The following is a 16,096-nucleotide window of genomic DNA, read 5'->3' as shown; positions in this document are numbered from 1 at the left end:
TGTTATCATCGTCTGATTCGCAGAATATTTTCAGCCATCATCTTTTACTTTGCAGATTTGCAGCCACTGCTGTGTTCTGTATTTCCTGGTATCAGCAAGTCTTCCTTTTCTCCACTGCCCTTACTCACATTTCTCCATTTGCAATAGTCACCTCAAGTTTCCATCTCACTCCAACTCTGTCCAATCTATCACTGCACTATTATAAAGAGACCCAAATAAGCTTGAGGAACAACAACTTATATTTCACCCGGCATCTTGCACCCTTCCAGACTCAATATCAAATTCAACTATTTCGATAACTCGCCTCCTTTGCGCAGAACAGACCAGTTCCGTCGTAGACCATCCATCTGTAATATTGACGGGTTTTCTCTCTCCATTATCACAACCTGGCCCGCTGAACACTTCCTGCAGATCTGTATTTTACAGCTTTTCAGTTTCATTATTTGGGTTCTTTCTTTCATTCCCCTCATTAATATTATTAATCACACAGTTTAGTCATACAGCAAGGAAAGCGGCCCAGTGGCCCAACTTGTCCACACCAATGAACATGTCCCGTCTACACTAGTCCCACCTGCCTGCATCTGGCCCCTATCCCTCTATCCCTATCCTGTCCATGTTCCTGTCTAAATGTTGCAATAGTAAACAGTTTATCAACAATTTGTCACCACAGTAACCTCAGCCTTGCTCCATCACTGGTTTCCCCTTTGTCCAAACCATTCCTCCCCCCACCTTCTCTGCAATTTCAAAACACCCTGTTTTCTCTCCCAGTCCTGATCAAGGGTGTCTGACCTGAACTCTGTTTCTCTTTCCGTCCAAGCTTTCTGATCCAAGTTATCTCTATTTGCTCTGCAATCAGCCACAGTTTACCAGCTTTCATTTCCCCTCATACAAGCGGAATGACCAACCAAAAACAAATACTTCACCTGAACAACCTTGGCTCCAATCCATCACACACATTCCCTTTGCTCTCTAGTCCTTACACTCTCTGTAACTTAAAAGGCAATCATTTAGTCACTTTTTCAGTTCTAACGAAGGACCATCGACCACTCCACAGATCCTGCCTGGAGTGTTGAGTGTTTTTAGCATTACTTTTTCTTATTACAGATCTCCAGCATGTAATGTGCATATTCTGCTTTACAGTAGCCTTTCTAATGTTTGCTTGCACATGCTTGACCGAGTAAGCCAGGACTAGTGTGTACTGCCAATTCTGTCGAAATGTATTTCTGGAGGTTGCATGATTTGCTCTTCCCCTGTTTTGCCCAGCCACCTATGCTTCTGCCATCGTCTCTCCCTGCCACACATTCAACTCATTACACGCTTGGATGACTCTTGGTCACAAGTTCTCAAGCCAAGATTTTTATAAAATAAAAGACTGAACAATTTTGTTTCTGTTATGTTCCAATGACATTTTATTCTGAACATTTGGTTCAAACATTGTTCTGGAATAGAATCTTCAATTCATGAAGATCACAAGACAGTCGTGGGAGACAGTCGGAGTGGGGGGGGGGGGGGGGGGGGGGGGGGGGGGGGGGGGGGGGGGGAGTGGGGGGGGGGGGGGGGGGGGGGGGAGGGGGGGGGGGGGGGGGTTACAGCCCTAATGGCCACAGTGAATTATACTAAATGAGGACAACTAAATGAGGACAACACACAGAGTCAAACTGCATTTGATATTTAGCACATTATTGGTGTGAAACAGCCTGTTAGACACAAATGAGCATGGGTAGTCCACAGTTAAATGATCTTAGTAATCAACATCATATGTTCGTCTGGCATTCTGTCCTGATTCTCCACATTTCTTGCATTTTGGACAGGTGAAACTCAGGGCAAGGGCCAATCCACCAACCATCTCAAAGCAGCTTCCTGCCCAGCCAAAATACAGGGAGCTTCCACCCTCGTACTGGGTGTCGGTGTCGGGACTGATTTTGTGCAGCAAGGTCGTGTAGAGAGTGAGTGGCGTGATGCACAGAGATCCAGCCAGGATAATGACGATCCCACTGGCCCCGGCTACATTCCGCAGCGGGAAGTCCATCCAGCAGCGTATCCCTACACTGGCCACAATGATCCCCATTCCACACACCAGGAGAGAGCTCAGCATGAGAGCCCTGGACCACTGCACAATCTCATCCCTCTGGTACAAGGTAGTCACCGGCCAGCACTGTTTGGTGTCCTGCAGTTCCAGGCATGATTCCCACAGTCCGTCAGACTTCACCGCGATGTTCTTCCCCAAGTTAATGGGCCCCTGTCGCCACTGTGGTGTCAAAACTGCCACAAACACCAAGACCAGGCCGACAGGAGCACTGACAATCCCAATGATCATCGGTGGTGGTGTCCGCATGTTGCTGATGCTCACGATCTGATGGACACCTGTAGGGTGAAGAGGCAAGAAAGAAGTCAGCACCAATGCAGAACATTTAGTAACAAAAGGCTTCACACTAGAAAAAACGAGAGTCAGTCTGACTGAGACATTTGAGTCTCAAAGGAGAAGTGTGCGTGCAGTGAATTTCAAATGGTCAGTTGGCAAGCACAGTGAGGAAACAGACCAATGTTCCCGCTGGTGGTACATACCAACTATTGGCTGGGAGGAAGGAAGCATATCTGCGCCCATTTCCCCCCAAATGTTGAACAATGGGAACACCTTAGATTTGAGAGCTCCCAATTTCTTATCAATTAACAACTTTACTTGCTGGACAAAATTCCACTACACTGTGTGGAATGTGCATGATCTCCCTATAGCCCCTCTGGGCTTTCTCCTGCACTTCAGTTTCTTCCCACATCCTAATACAATGCTGCGTGTCAGAATAATTGACCACTGTAGGTGCCATCAGTGTGGGTAATGGTAATGGAATTAGGAATTAGGGAGATGCTAATGTGCACATAAGAGAATGGGTTGCAGAAAATAAGTACGGGAATGGGATTAATGGGATTTTCCTAAGAGTTGACGTGGGCTTCTGGGAGGAATGGTCTCCTATGTGTTGAGGAATGTGAGCATTGAGTGGAGAAGGGCAGCAGTGGCGCAGCGGAAGAGTTGCTGCCTTGCAGCAGCAGCGACGAAGGTTCGATCCTGACAACGGGTTCTGTTTGTATGGAGTTCGTGACTACGTGGGTTTTCTCTGGGTGCTCCTGTTTCCTCCCATACTCCAAAGACGTGCAGGTTTGTAGCTTAATTGGCTTCTGTAAATCGTACATTGTCCCTAGAGTGTAGGATAGTGCTAGTGATGGAACGATTGCTGGTCAGCGTGCATTTGGTGGCCCAAAGGGTCTGTTTCCACACTGTATCTCTAAACTCTCAAGTTCACCATCTATGTTAATAAGGAGAACTCCCTTGGTTCAACAAACCCCAGTGAATTTAAATGAACCTCAGTACTATCCATCAAACAACATCTTCCATCTAATGACATTTCTTCCAATCCCTGCAATCACATTCTGCACTTCCTTGTCTAACCCTTGCACGTCAGAGGAAGAGAATACACTGGGAGTCAGCTGCAGGCACATTTGACCTCTTATTCTTCCCCTGGATTCAAACCCACTTGAATGGAGTCACCAATCTCCACTGAAAAAGAAAGCTGGTCTTCTTCATAGCCGAAGGAGGTCTTCAACATGTCATTTTTTCAAACTCTTCTAAACTCGCCAATTAGGTCGCCCAAGTGGGACAGCCCTTTTACTCTGGAAGTTCATGCCAGTTTAGTGGATGCCCTTTGTCCAGGATAGTCCACATCCGTGTGCTCTTCACAGTGAGGAGAACATCAATCTATAGGAACTTCATTCCTGATAATATACTGTATATCCCTGATGCCACTGATTCTATTTGGAGGAATTTTCAGTTTTAAAATAGATGTTAATGTAAAAAAGGAGAATTATAGAGGTGTATAAAATCATGAGGGGTCTTGTGATGGTGAAAGCACATAATCATTTACCTGGGGTAGGGGAATGAAGCACTGGTGAATCTCTGGAATTCTCTGCCACAGAAGGTAGTTGAGGCCAGTTCATTGGCTATATTTAAGAGGGAGTTAGATGTGGCCCTTGTGGCTAAAGGGATCAGGTGGTAAGGAGAGAAGGCAGGTACAGGATACTGAGTTGGATGATCAGCTATGATCATATTGAATGGCGGTGCAGGTTCGAAGGGCCGAATGGCCTACTCCTGCACCTATTTTCTATGTTTCTAGACATAGGTTTAAAGTGAGAGAGAATTATTTAATAGAAGCCTGAGGGGCTGACAATAAACTCATCTCAGGGGCAATTTTTCACATAGGTGTGTGAAATGAGCTGTCAGAGGAGGTCATTAGGGCAGGTGCAGTAGCATTTAAAGATGCTTGGTCAAGTACATGGATAGGAAAGGTATGGAGGGAAATGGCCAAATATAAGAAAGAACTGCAGGTGCTGCTTTAATTTGAAGGTAGACACAAAATGCTGGAGTAATGCAGCTGGTGAGGCATCTCTGGAGCGACATAATGGGCGAAGTTTCATGTCGAGACCCTTCTTCAGACTGATGTCAGGGGAGAGGGCAGGACAAAGATAGAATGTAGGCAGAGACAGTGAGACCAGTGGGAGAACTGGGAAGGAGGAGGGGATGGAGTGAGAAAGCAAGGGCTATCTGAAGTTAGACAAGTCAAGGTTCATACCGCTGGGGTGTAAACTACACCTCTAATTTGCGCTGGGCCTCACTCTGACAATGGAGGAGGCCCAAGACAGAAGGGTCAGATTGGGAATGAGAGGGGGAGTTAAAGAGCTGAGCCACCAGGAGTTCAGGTAGGTTAAGACGGACTGAATGGAGGTGTTTAGCAAAACGATCGCCGAGCCTGCGCTTGGTCTTGCCAATGTAGAGAAGTTGACACCTGGAACACCGGATACAGTTGATGAGGTTGGAGGAGGTGCAAGTGAACCTCTGCCTCACCTGGAAAGACTGTTTGGTCCTTGGATGGAGTCGAAGGGGGAGGTAAAGGGACAGGTATGGCATCTCCTGTCTCTCCAAGACTCTATGAATTGTACACAAGCATCCAAGTGGAGGCACAAGAGACTGCAGATGCTGGAATCAGGAGCGTAATAAGGAGAGTTGCAAGAGGAACTCAGCAGGTCAGTCAGCAACTGCAGAGGGAAATGGACCGTCGAAGTTTCTGGTCAAGATGAAGGGTTGCTACTCAAAATGTTGACTATCCATTTCCATCCTCAGATGCTGCCTGACCTTGATTTCCAACAGCAGCTCTCCTTATTTTGTTTCCAAGTGTCGTCTGAACACTAGCTCCCCAAGGTGCCCACTTTGAAGTTTCAGGGTGCAGGATAAAGGCTTGGATAAGAAGGTGGAAATGACAAGGATCAAAAAATGGAAAATTATATCTTACCAATTTGCTAGAATTTTTAAAAGAGATAGTTAAGACTAGTCATGTTGTAAAACCTGATTGGCGTGGATGAGTTGGGCTGAAATAACCTGCATCCATGCTGCATTACTCTTTGACTCTATAAAAGTTCCTACTGTCTATCTTGAGGGTCCAAAAATGAGTTCCACTACCAACATTGTCCATTGAAATTAGTCCATGTCACCTCTCAGTTTTTTTCATGCTCTTGGTCCGCTTGTCTTTCTCTGTACCCCTTATTTAGAGAAGTTAAACCCTGGGACAAAGGTTCTGATTGTCTACCCTATCTATACCTCATGTGTGAAAGATGCATCTTCCAGATAATTTTAAATGGTCAAAATGTGGAAACAAGGAACTGGTTTACCAAGGAAAGACACTAAATGCTGGAGTAACTCAACAGGTCAGGCAGCATCCTTGGAGTACATGGACAGATGACATTTCGGGTCGAGACCCTGCTTCAGAGTTCTTATATGGTCGTTGTGTTCAGTATATCTGAGCTCCTGATCCCTTGTCTTGATCAACCTGGATTGCAATGTCCAGCATGTATTTCCCCTGAAAAGAATTTATCTTGTTGTAATATTCTGCTTGTGAAACATCGCACAGCACACGTTTTCTTCTCTGTTGCAGCAAAGACAGCAGAAATCATTGACTGAGGAAAAATACACATACTCTGGTAATAATGTGCTGCTGATTTTAATGTCCATTCAGCGTGTTCCTTTTACCCCGTGCAGTTTGCTGCAGTCGAGCATCAAATGACAATAGACTTGTCCGCTTGGTCTGAACTGTGAAACGCTAATTAAAAAGCGGGAAGTGGGAACTGGGACCCACTGTGCACACCGCACCAGTCAAAGCTTTGGGATTTTTTTTTGCCAAGATTTTAGAACAGAGTTAGCAGACACGGAGTCAACCTGCGTTTGATCAGCAGCCTCTGCTGGTTTTGACCTATTTAGCAGTGGGTAGCAGTCCTGCCTGCAAAGTTATTCGGAGGTCACCAATCACCAAGGGGTAACCATAAAAGACTAAGAAGCAAATCTGAACTGAATTATTGAATCGTTAATCCCAGGATCTTTATTAGAATTTCAAAATCCTACCCCATGGATATCATTCTTCTTGGTGTTGCTTTAAACCCATCTCTAGGAAAGATGTGTAGAAAGGAACTGCAGATGCTGGTTTATCCTGAAGATAGACACAAAGTGCAGGAGTAACTCTGGAGACCCTTCTTCAGACTTGATCTATACTCCCTTTGTCCTAATTTCACACCTTACACTTCCTTATCTATGTATCTCCCGCTCCCCTGACATCAGTCTGAAGATGGATCTCGACCTGAAATGTCACCCATTCCTTCTCTCCACAGATGCTGCCCGTCCTGCTGAATTACTCCAGCATTTTGGGTCTGGAGAAAAAAGATGGGCGAGGTTTCAGGTCGAGACCCTTCTTCAGACAGATCCTTCTTCTTCTGGAGAAGGGCCCGACCTGAAACGTCACCAATCATTTTTCTCCAGAGATATTGCCTAATCCGCTACCTGTCGGTTTTGTGTCTAGGAAAGATGTGTTATTCCGTGTCAGCCCTGACTTCAACCTCACGTTTTTTATATAGGTGTATTGCAGGCATCCCTATATAAAGGTCGGGATTTATTGTCCGTCCTCAATTTCCCTTCAGCGGGTGCAGTAAACATATTTGATACAAATATACGACTTACGTGGCCATTTAGAGATTCACTGCCAATCCTACAGACACATGCCCGCCAGATCTAGTGAGGGTGGCAGATTATCCCCTCTGCGGTACATTGTGAACCAAAGAGGGGTTTTAATGATAATCCACTAGTTTCATGGTTGCCGTTATTGATACTGGCAATTAAACGTAGCAAATCATTTCATTAATTGAATTTAAAATCCCTGACTTCCGTGGTAAATCCAGCTCTCTGAATTAATAGTTTAATAACTTTACTATCCCAACTATCCTGCCTGGCCAACTCGTATCCTTCATTATTTTCAGATTTCTGGATCTTATTTTCCCAGATAGTAATTATAACTTAGAACTCAGTACAATAAGAAGCAATTGAGGCAAGTAGTGAAGGAGCAAATAGCATTTGAAGCGGAAGCTACAGTATATGGAGAACAGAAGAGACAATTGTTGTAAGGGATATATATACACAGACAAGGTTAAATGAAGAATAGCAGGTGGAATCAGTGGAGAATAAAAACACCATTGGATTGCATTCAATGCTCTGAATTCGAGGTTGCTGTTGCAATGAACTAGAATAGGCTCAATGGGCTGAATGGTCTTCCGTGGTGCAATGATTCATTGATTACCCTGATGTCAACTTTTATTAACTGTGACTTTCCTTTCTGCTTCATTTTCAGACATGTGCTAAAGTGCAGTGAACCAGGAATGTAGGTCAGAAACCTACAGTTCATATATTCATAAGTTATGGGAGTGGAATTAGGCAATTCGGCCATTCATGTCTACTTCGCCATTCAATCATGGCTGATCTATCTTTCCATCTCAACCCCATTTTCCTGCCTTCTCCTCATAATCCCTGACACCCGTACTAATCAAGAATCTGTCTTAAAATCTCTGCCTTAAAAGTATGCATTGACGGCCTCCATAGCCTTCAGTGGCAATGAATTCCACAGATTCACCACCCTCTGACTTAAGAAATTCCTCCGCCTGTCAAAAGATACGTCCTTTTGTTCTGAGGCTGTGGCCTCTGGTCCTAGACTTTCTCATGTGTGGAAACATCCTCTCCACATCCACTCTACCCAGGCCTTTCACTATTCAGTAAGTTTAAATGAGAAACCCCCTCATCCTTCTAAACTGCAATTCAGAGGTGTTTCCTTTCAATACAATTCCGTCTGTCTAATACCTGTGGTAACTTTTTTAATTTTTAATTGTTTACGTTTACAGTTTAGTGTTTAATTTGCCGCGTGCTGTATTTCTCAACTTGGAATTACTGATACAACACTAGGTATTCGGGGTCTCGAATCTACACCTTGGGAGGCAGAGGTCCCCTGTGTCAGCACCACTAGAGCAGTGTCCTCTTCTCAAACTTCACCATGCAATTCCAGCACAACATCAAACTGACTTCACAAAAGGGGGACAGATCACATTGAATGGCGGTGCTGGTTCGAAGGGCCAAATGGTCTGCTCCTGCACCTATTGTCTATTGTCTATCAATGCAGATGTCCTAGCCCTTGTAAGGAATTGAATTTATTTTCCCAGGTGAATGTTAAAAATCGTAATCGTAATCATAATCATACCTTATTAGCCAAGTATGTTTTGCAACATACGAGGAATTTGATTTGCCATACAGTCATACCAATAAAAAGCAACAAAATGCATTTAAACATAAACATCCACCACAGTGACTCCCCCACATTCCTCACTGTGATGAAAGGCGGGAAAAAACGTCAATCTCTTCCCTTCTTTGTCCTCCCACGGTCGGGGTCCTCGAGCCTTCCGTTGTCAGGGCGATCTTGGCTCCCGCTGCTGGCAGTCGGGCCCTTGGCATCGGGGCGATCAAGTTCCGGTATCTCTATTCAAGATGCACTGATTTAATTGATGTAGTTGAGACCAGTTCATTGGCTATATTAAAGAGGGAGTTAGATGTGGCCCTTGTGGCTAAAGGGATCAGGGGGTATGGAGAGAAGGCAGGTACAGGATACTGAGTTGGATGATCAGCCATGATCATATTGAATGGCGGTGCAGGCTCGAAGGGCCGAATGGCCTACTCCTGCACCTATTTTCTATGTTTCTATCTATTTCATCGAGCACCCATCCTAACTTTGAGAACGTTAGAAATCTATCTGCAGTAAGTGACAGGAAAGTGCAGAAAGATCAGAGAAATATTCCAGTCATGTCTACAGATGGTTTTAGCTGAGGGAATCCTGTCAGTCTGAAACATTAAATAAAAAAGCAACTCCCAAACACACCCCATTCACTGGCTTAGTCCAGGATTTCAATCTGATTTTGTCATTGAAAAAAAGCTTTGAAAAAAAATACAGCAGATTCTACATAAAGTACCAAAGATATATGAGAACGAACATGGCTTATGAGGAATTCGGAGACTTGGGCTATATCGTGGTTGTTTGGTTCACCTTGGATGTCTATAGCCACAGATCACGATGAAGCTCAGGGCCAGGGAAAGCTTTGTGCAGGTTGTGCTGTACTTCAGAAGGTTCAGGGCTCAGATTTGTTGCTGTTAGGCTCATGAAACAATGACAAATTCAGGCAGCCATTGGGAAAAGGCACATGTGCTGGAGTAACTCAGCGGGCCTGGCAGTATCTCTGGTGCCCGACCCGAACCATCATCGACCCATGACCGCTAGAGATGCTGCCTGACCTGCTGAGTTACTCCAGCACTTTGTGTCTTTTTTCAAAATGATTATTGAAGTCAAGGAGTCAAACAGCATGGAAACAGGTTCTTCAGCTCAATCGGCCTTGCCAACTAGGTTTTGTAGCTGACCTAGTCCCACTCACCTCTGTTTGGCCCTATCCGTGTACCTGTTCAAATGTCTTTCAAACGTTGCCATTGTACCTCTATAGCTTCCTCTAGCAGTTTCTTCCATATAGACACCACCCTCTGTGTGAACAAACTTCTCCTCAGATCTCTTTTAAATCTTTCCCCTTTGAACTTAAACCACTGCCCTCTAGTTCAGCGTTCCTCAACACTGAGAACAAGACTGGCCGGTCACCTTATCCATGCCCATCATGATTTAGTAAACCTCTACCAGGAGATCAATACTGGCTTCTTATTCCAGAATGCAGAAAATCATGATTACACTGTATTATTTGTCATTAATCAGTGGCTACAATGATCATCACATTTCATATATTGAATCACCTGGAGGCACAGATCCCCATGACAACCAGCAGTGAGTTCTCAAAGGATGCACTAGCTCCAATCTCACATTCGGTTCTAATAAATTCTTCTTTAGTTACACCTCGCTCATGTAAGATTTCTATTGTACCAGAATAAAGTGTAGTGATTTGAATTACGTTCAGGTTTCACTCTTATTTCCTGCAATAATTTTGTAATATTCAATGTGTTCGAACAAATTTGAATAGGAATATGATATTGCTAAAATATAACCTTTCACCTCTGGGAGAAGTCACATCCTGAGTGATTTAGTTTAGAGATATAGTGTGGACACCGCACATCTTTAGGAAATGCGATTCCTCCTGATGGATAAATTAGACCAGTTCATAACGAGTTGGTTGGTCTCCATTTGTCGTCTTTTTGGAATCATATGGTGCAACACAATTGTAAAAGCTAACTGTTTCAGGACTGGACGAGGGTTTGGTCAAGACTATAAACAATGATCTCTTTACTTCTTTTCTTTATGTCTTATTCTCTTTTTTCTATTTTCTTTTCCTCGACTTCCTTCACTCATTTGTCTTTTCTCTTTTTCTTCACACACTATATTTCTCACGCCTTTCTATCCTTTACTATCTAATTTCTTTTTCTTATTCTTATCTTTCTTTGTTATAACAAAAAAAATAAGAAGCTGTACATAAAATGTATTATGAAAATATATATTAGGCACTTTGGTGCCATATGATTGTACTGTACTTACTTCTAATAAGACAAAATATATATATTTTTTAATTTAAATTTATGTTTAGCAAGTTAATTTGAAATGGTAAATGTGATTAGTTTTGGCCAGGGTTTGGTTCTAATTTAAAAAATGAAGCTTAAAAAAAAAAAAAAAAAAGAGATATAGTGTGGAAACAGGCTCCTTTAGCCCACCGACTCCACACCAACCAGCAATCATTCCGCACACTAGCACTATCCTGCACACTCGGTACTATTTACAATTTTTACCAAACCCAAGTTCACCTACAAACCTGTATGTCTTGGGAGTGTGGGAGAAAACCAGAGCACCCAGAGAAAACTGTACAGACAGCACCCATGGTCAGGATCGATCCGGGTCTCTGGCGCTGTGAGGCAGCAACTCTAACACTGTGCTGCCGTGTCGCCCATGATGGGTCCATCTATTTGGTCTAAGAATTTACATGAAGTGAGCATTTGATTTGCCAACGAGGCTGTAATAGGAGTCCTGAATTCCCAAGACAAAATTTTCATGAAGAAAGCCCCTGAAATGAGTCAAATAAAAGCAGAAATCACTGGAAACACTCAGCAGGTCAGGCTGCATCTGTGGGGGTAAAAAACAGAATCAACGTTTCAGATCTAAGACACTTTGTCGGAACCTTCAACCTGTAGCATTAACAGTTTATCTTGCCACAGTTGCAGGCTGACCTGCTGAGTTTTCTGTTTTTATTGTGAATTTCCAGCACCTGCTGACCGGAGAGATGGCTGATGCAGTAGTGGACCATTTTGGGAGATGATGTGAGCTGAGGCACATTGTTTTGAAAGGGAGGTGACAGAAGGAGCTTAGGTCAGCATCTAATCCTGTGCCTCACCCTGCCCTGGCCCTAGCTTTCATGGCACAAACTCTTTTATGATTCTGTTATGGGTTTTATCACCCACGACATAACCCCACACACACACACACACACACACACACACACACACACACACACACACACACACACACACACACACACACACACACACACACACACACACACACACACACACACACACACACACACACACACACACACACACACACACACACACACACACACACACACACACACACACACACACACACACACACACACACACACACACACACACACACACATCAAAGCTCCGACCTATTCCTTCCCGAATTCTGATGCCATCCTCCAAATGCAGATTCTGCATTCTGCACCTAAAGTACCAATTTCATCAATCTCATACGTCGAGCCAAGCGTGTCAACATTCCCGTACAAACATATTAGGTTTTTTTCATGCAAAAATCGAATTGGCAGGTGCATCAGTACAACAAGTGATAGAGTAACTGATGCAGGAGGTCTGGCACTCTCATAACATGCTGTTCAGTGCCAGACAAAGAGAGAGAAAAACGTACACTTACACAGTGCGAGCTTGCACAGAAGCTTCCTGCAGTCAGAGCCTTGCTGTAACCACGCTGACAAACAACTATCCCTCAGAAAGCAGCTCGTCTTCATACAACAGCGATCTGTGGCAGTGATGTCCCACGAATGGTCTTCCTCTCCCCGAAACAGCTTCACACCTCCCCTTGTGGTGGTGGGGGGTGGGGGTGAGGGGGAGTTATCAACTCCACCGACCACAGCCAACCAGCAATGGGAGCTGGCTCCTCCAACACAAATAAACACACTGGAGTGAAGGCTACGGAGAAATGTAAGCAGATTGGATTTTCAATACAGTCTGTAACTAGTTTAAAAACAAAAATGTGCTTGTGATTGAACTTCTGAGTACTGATTCTTTTGTTGAACATGAACTGTCGGGGAGAGTTGCCTGTATGTTCACCTTGCTGGAGAGGTGAATGGGCATGGATTCTGCTGGGTGGATTATCCTCGCTGATGAAGTGACTGACATTGGCCGTATGGGATGCCCAGTGACCAGACATTAATATTGCTTGGTCAATCATAAACCGTCGGTAGGACCCGCCCGATCATTAACTCTCATAAAGTGTCGCAACATTAAAAATAGCATTGCATGCTGATGTGCTTCAAACAAAAAAGTTATTTGCTCAAAGGTAGACACAAAATTCTGGAGTAACTCAGCGGGACAGGCGGCATCTCTGGAGAGAAGGAATGGGTGATGTTTCGGGTCGAGACCCTTCTTCAGACTGATAGAGTCATATAGTCATAGTGATACAGTGTGGAAACAGGCCCTTTAGCCCAACCTGCCCACAACGGCCAACATGTCCCAGCTACACTAGTCCCACCTGCCTGCATTTGGTCCATTTTGCTCCAAACCTGCCCTATCCATGTACCTGTCTAACTGTTTCTTCAATGTAGGGATAGTCCCTGCCTCAACGACCTCCTCTGGCAGCTTGTTCCATACACCCACCATCCTTTGTGTGAAAAGGTTTCCCTTCAGATTCCTAGTAAACCTTTTTGTCAGGTGAGAGGCAGATACATAGATAAGGAAGCGTAAGGTGTGAAGATACGACAATGAGAATATAGATCAAGGAAAATGTAGAATAGATCATTGTTAGCTGGGAGACAAAAATGCTGGAGAAACCAGCGGGTGCAGCAGCATCTATGGAGCGAGGAAAATAGGCAACGTTTCGGGGCGAAACCTTTCTTCAGACTGATGGAGGGTGGGGGGGGGGAGGGAAGAAAACCGTATGTTAGCTGGGAGTTAGATGCTTTTTTATTTCTGTTCAAAGCAAACTGAAGTCAAAATGTAGTCGGAGACAGTAAGACTGGTGGGAGAACTGGGAAGGGGGAGGGATGGCGAGAGAGGGAACGCAAGGGGTTACTAGAAGTTAGAGAAGTCAATTATCATGGGGTGTAAGCTACCCAAGTGAAATATGAGGTGCTGTTTCTTCAATTTGTGCTGGGTCCCACTCTGATGATTTGCTTGCCCTTAAAGGGCTTGACTCTCTCTGGAGTCCAGGTGTCTCATTGTCCTGAGTCTTCATAATCTATCTCAGGGTCGATGCCGTGAAGATCTACATTATTTGTCAAGTTCTGGAGGGCCATAATTTAATGCCATCGGAAAATTATTCATTGGAAAATGATTCTCCTGCAGCAGAGTTACACAAAGCCATTAATATAAATGAAATGACAAAACGACTTTAGGGAAGCACAGAGGCGCAACGGTAGAGTTGCTGCCTTACATCAGCAGAGACCCTGGTTCAATCATCCTATGGGTGCTGTCCACATGGTGTGTTCTCCTTGTGACCACGTGGGTTTTCACCAGGCGCTCCAGTTTCCTCCCACAGTACAAAGGTTTGTAGGTTTATCGGCTTCAGCCAAGAGTAAATTATCCCTAGTGTTTAGGATAGTGTTAGTGTACGGGGTCATCGCTGGTTGGTGCAGGCTTGGTGGGCCGAAGGGTCTATCTCTGCTCTGTATCTTTAAAGTCTAAAGTATTCTCTGAACGGAACCCTGGGCACACTAGCATTTTCACGCAGAGGGTGGTGAATCTCTGGAACTCTCTGCCACAGAGGGTAGTTGAGGCTAGTTCATTGGCTATATTTAAGAGGGAGTTAGATGTGGCCCTTGTGGCTAAAGGGATCAGGGGGTATGGAGAGAAGGCAGGTACGGGATACTGAGTTGGATGATCAGCCATGATCATATTGAATGGCGGTGCAGGCTCGAAGGGCCGAATGTCCTACTCCTGCACCTAATTTCTATGTTTCTATGTTTCTAAATTACTCTCCCCCACCCCCACCCTCTTATCACTCGCGCTCTTCCCAGTGTCTCACCTAGATGCGCGCACATTAAAACCCCCCCCCAACCCCCACTTTTGCTCCCCTTTTGCCCTTAACCCCTCCCCCCCCCCCCCCCCCCCACCCTATTCCCTTCCACCTATAACCCTTTCTCTGACCATGTTTCATACCTCTTCTTCTTATCTCACAGCTTTTTCTTTTCTTATCATCTCTGGCCTTTGTCCAACCATCTACCAGTCAACCTCCCTCCCTCCCTCACTGCCCCCACCCCTCTTACAGTTTTTTCCCCCCCCCCCCCCCCCCTCTACATGCAGTCTGAAGAAGGGACCCGACCCGAAACATCACCTATCCATGTTCCACCCAGATATGTTGCCTGACCCACTGAGTTACTCCGGCACTTTGTAAATAAATCGCTCTGCCTATCCAGAAGCCTCTTTCTTTCGGTTACGTTCCTTTCAACTCCTTGTGTCCAGAGTTTTCACATTTAGACTCTGGAATGATATGTATTCAAATCTTTCCTCTGTGCTTCACTCAAATCGGTTGAGCCGAGCTGAGGAACAACATGAGGTACACAAAAATGCTGGAGAAACTCAGCGGGTGCAGCAGCACCTATGGAGCGAAGGAAATAGGCAACGTTTCGGCCCGAAACGTTGCCTATTTCCTTCGCTCCATAGATGCTGCTGCACCCGCTGAGTTTCTCCAGCATTTTTGTGTACCTTCGATTTTCCAGCATCTGCAGTTCCTTCTTAAAACATTAAAAGGAGACCTGAATGTAACCAGGCTACAAATGTGTATTATCTTTGATTATCATTCAGGGACATCTCACTCAGTTGGTACTACTTGCTTTAATGAGATCCTTGCCATGTAGTCGACGGGTTGCTGTGGATATGGTTCCCTCTGTGGTGGGGTGATGGTGACAGGGCAAGAAAGGAAGATCTGATCTCCTTTGGTGTGTGTTGCCATGGAGAGAGTAGCTGCTGTTACATGCACTCAATTTCCCCATCTTCTGTTAGTTTCCACGGCAATGCAGTTGCTATAAAATACTTTGAAGGCCTTCCAGTTGTTTGCTACCAAAGCCCAAGGCTGAGTTGTAATTGCTTCGTACTACTATTCAATAGATCCCTGTCTCAACCCATGCTCCTCACAACTCTCTCTTCTGTTCTGTTTATTTGCTCAGTGATCTGTGGTACGCACCTGATTGTGGACGCAATGGAAATATTTTATCCCACGGTGAAAATAAAGCATCGAAAACTAGTGACAGGGAGAGATTAACCAGAGGTATACGCTACAGTTACTGTCCCTTTGTCAGCTTCCACCTCTCATCCATCTACCTCTATCACCCACCGACTGTTATCCTTCTCCCCTCCTCACCCAGGCATCACCTATTGGCTCCTGTCTCACCTCTCCTCCTCACCCACTTTCCACTGACTATCACCCTGCTACACTCTACACGACACTACGATTTAGACGAG

General features: G+C 44.8%; 1 protein-coding gene across 1 annotated transcript; it reads right to left on the bottom strand.

Moving 5' to 3' along the window:
- Positions 1-1,633: 1,633 nt before the first annotated feature.
- cldn23l (claudin 23-like) lies at positions 1,634-12,517 on the bottom strand. The gene is made up of 2 exons (XM_055656414.1): positions 12,333-12,517; positions 1,634-2,364 (listed from the first exon to the last, which is right to left on the bottom strand). Exons 1-2 carry the CDS (start codon positions 12,424-12,426, stop codon positions 1,742-1,744), a joined length of 717 nt encoding a protein of 238 aa, XP_055512389.1. The 5' UTR covers positions 12,427-12,517; the 3' UTR covers positions 1,634-1,741.
- Positions 12,518-16,096: the final 3,579 nt, after the last annotated feature.

The sequence above is a fragment of the Leucoraja erinacea genome, chromosome 26, assembly GCF_028641065.1.
Source record: "Leucoraja erinacea ecotype New England chromosome 26, Leri_hhj_1, whole genome shotgun sequence".
NCBI classification, from domain to species: Eukaryota; Metazoa; Chordata; class Chondrichthyes; order Rajiformes; family Rajidae; genus Leucoraja; species Leucoraja erinaceus.
This window is presented reverse-complemented; position numbering and strand designations above follow the sequence as displayed.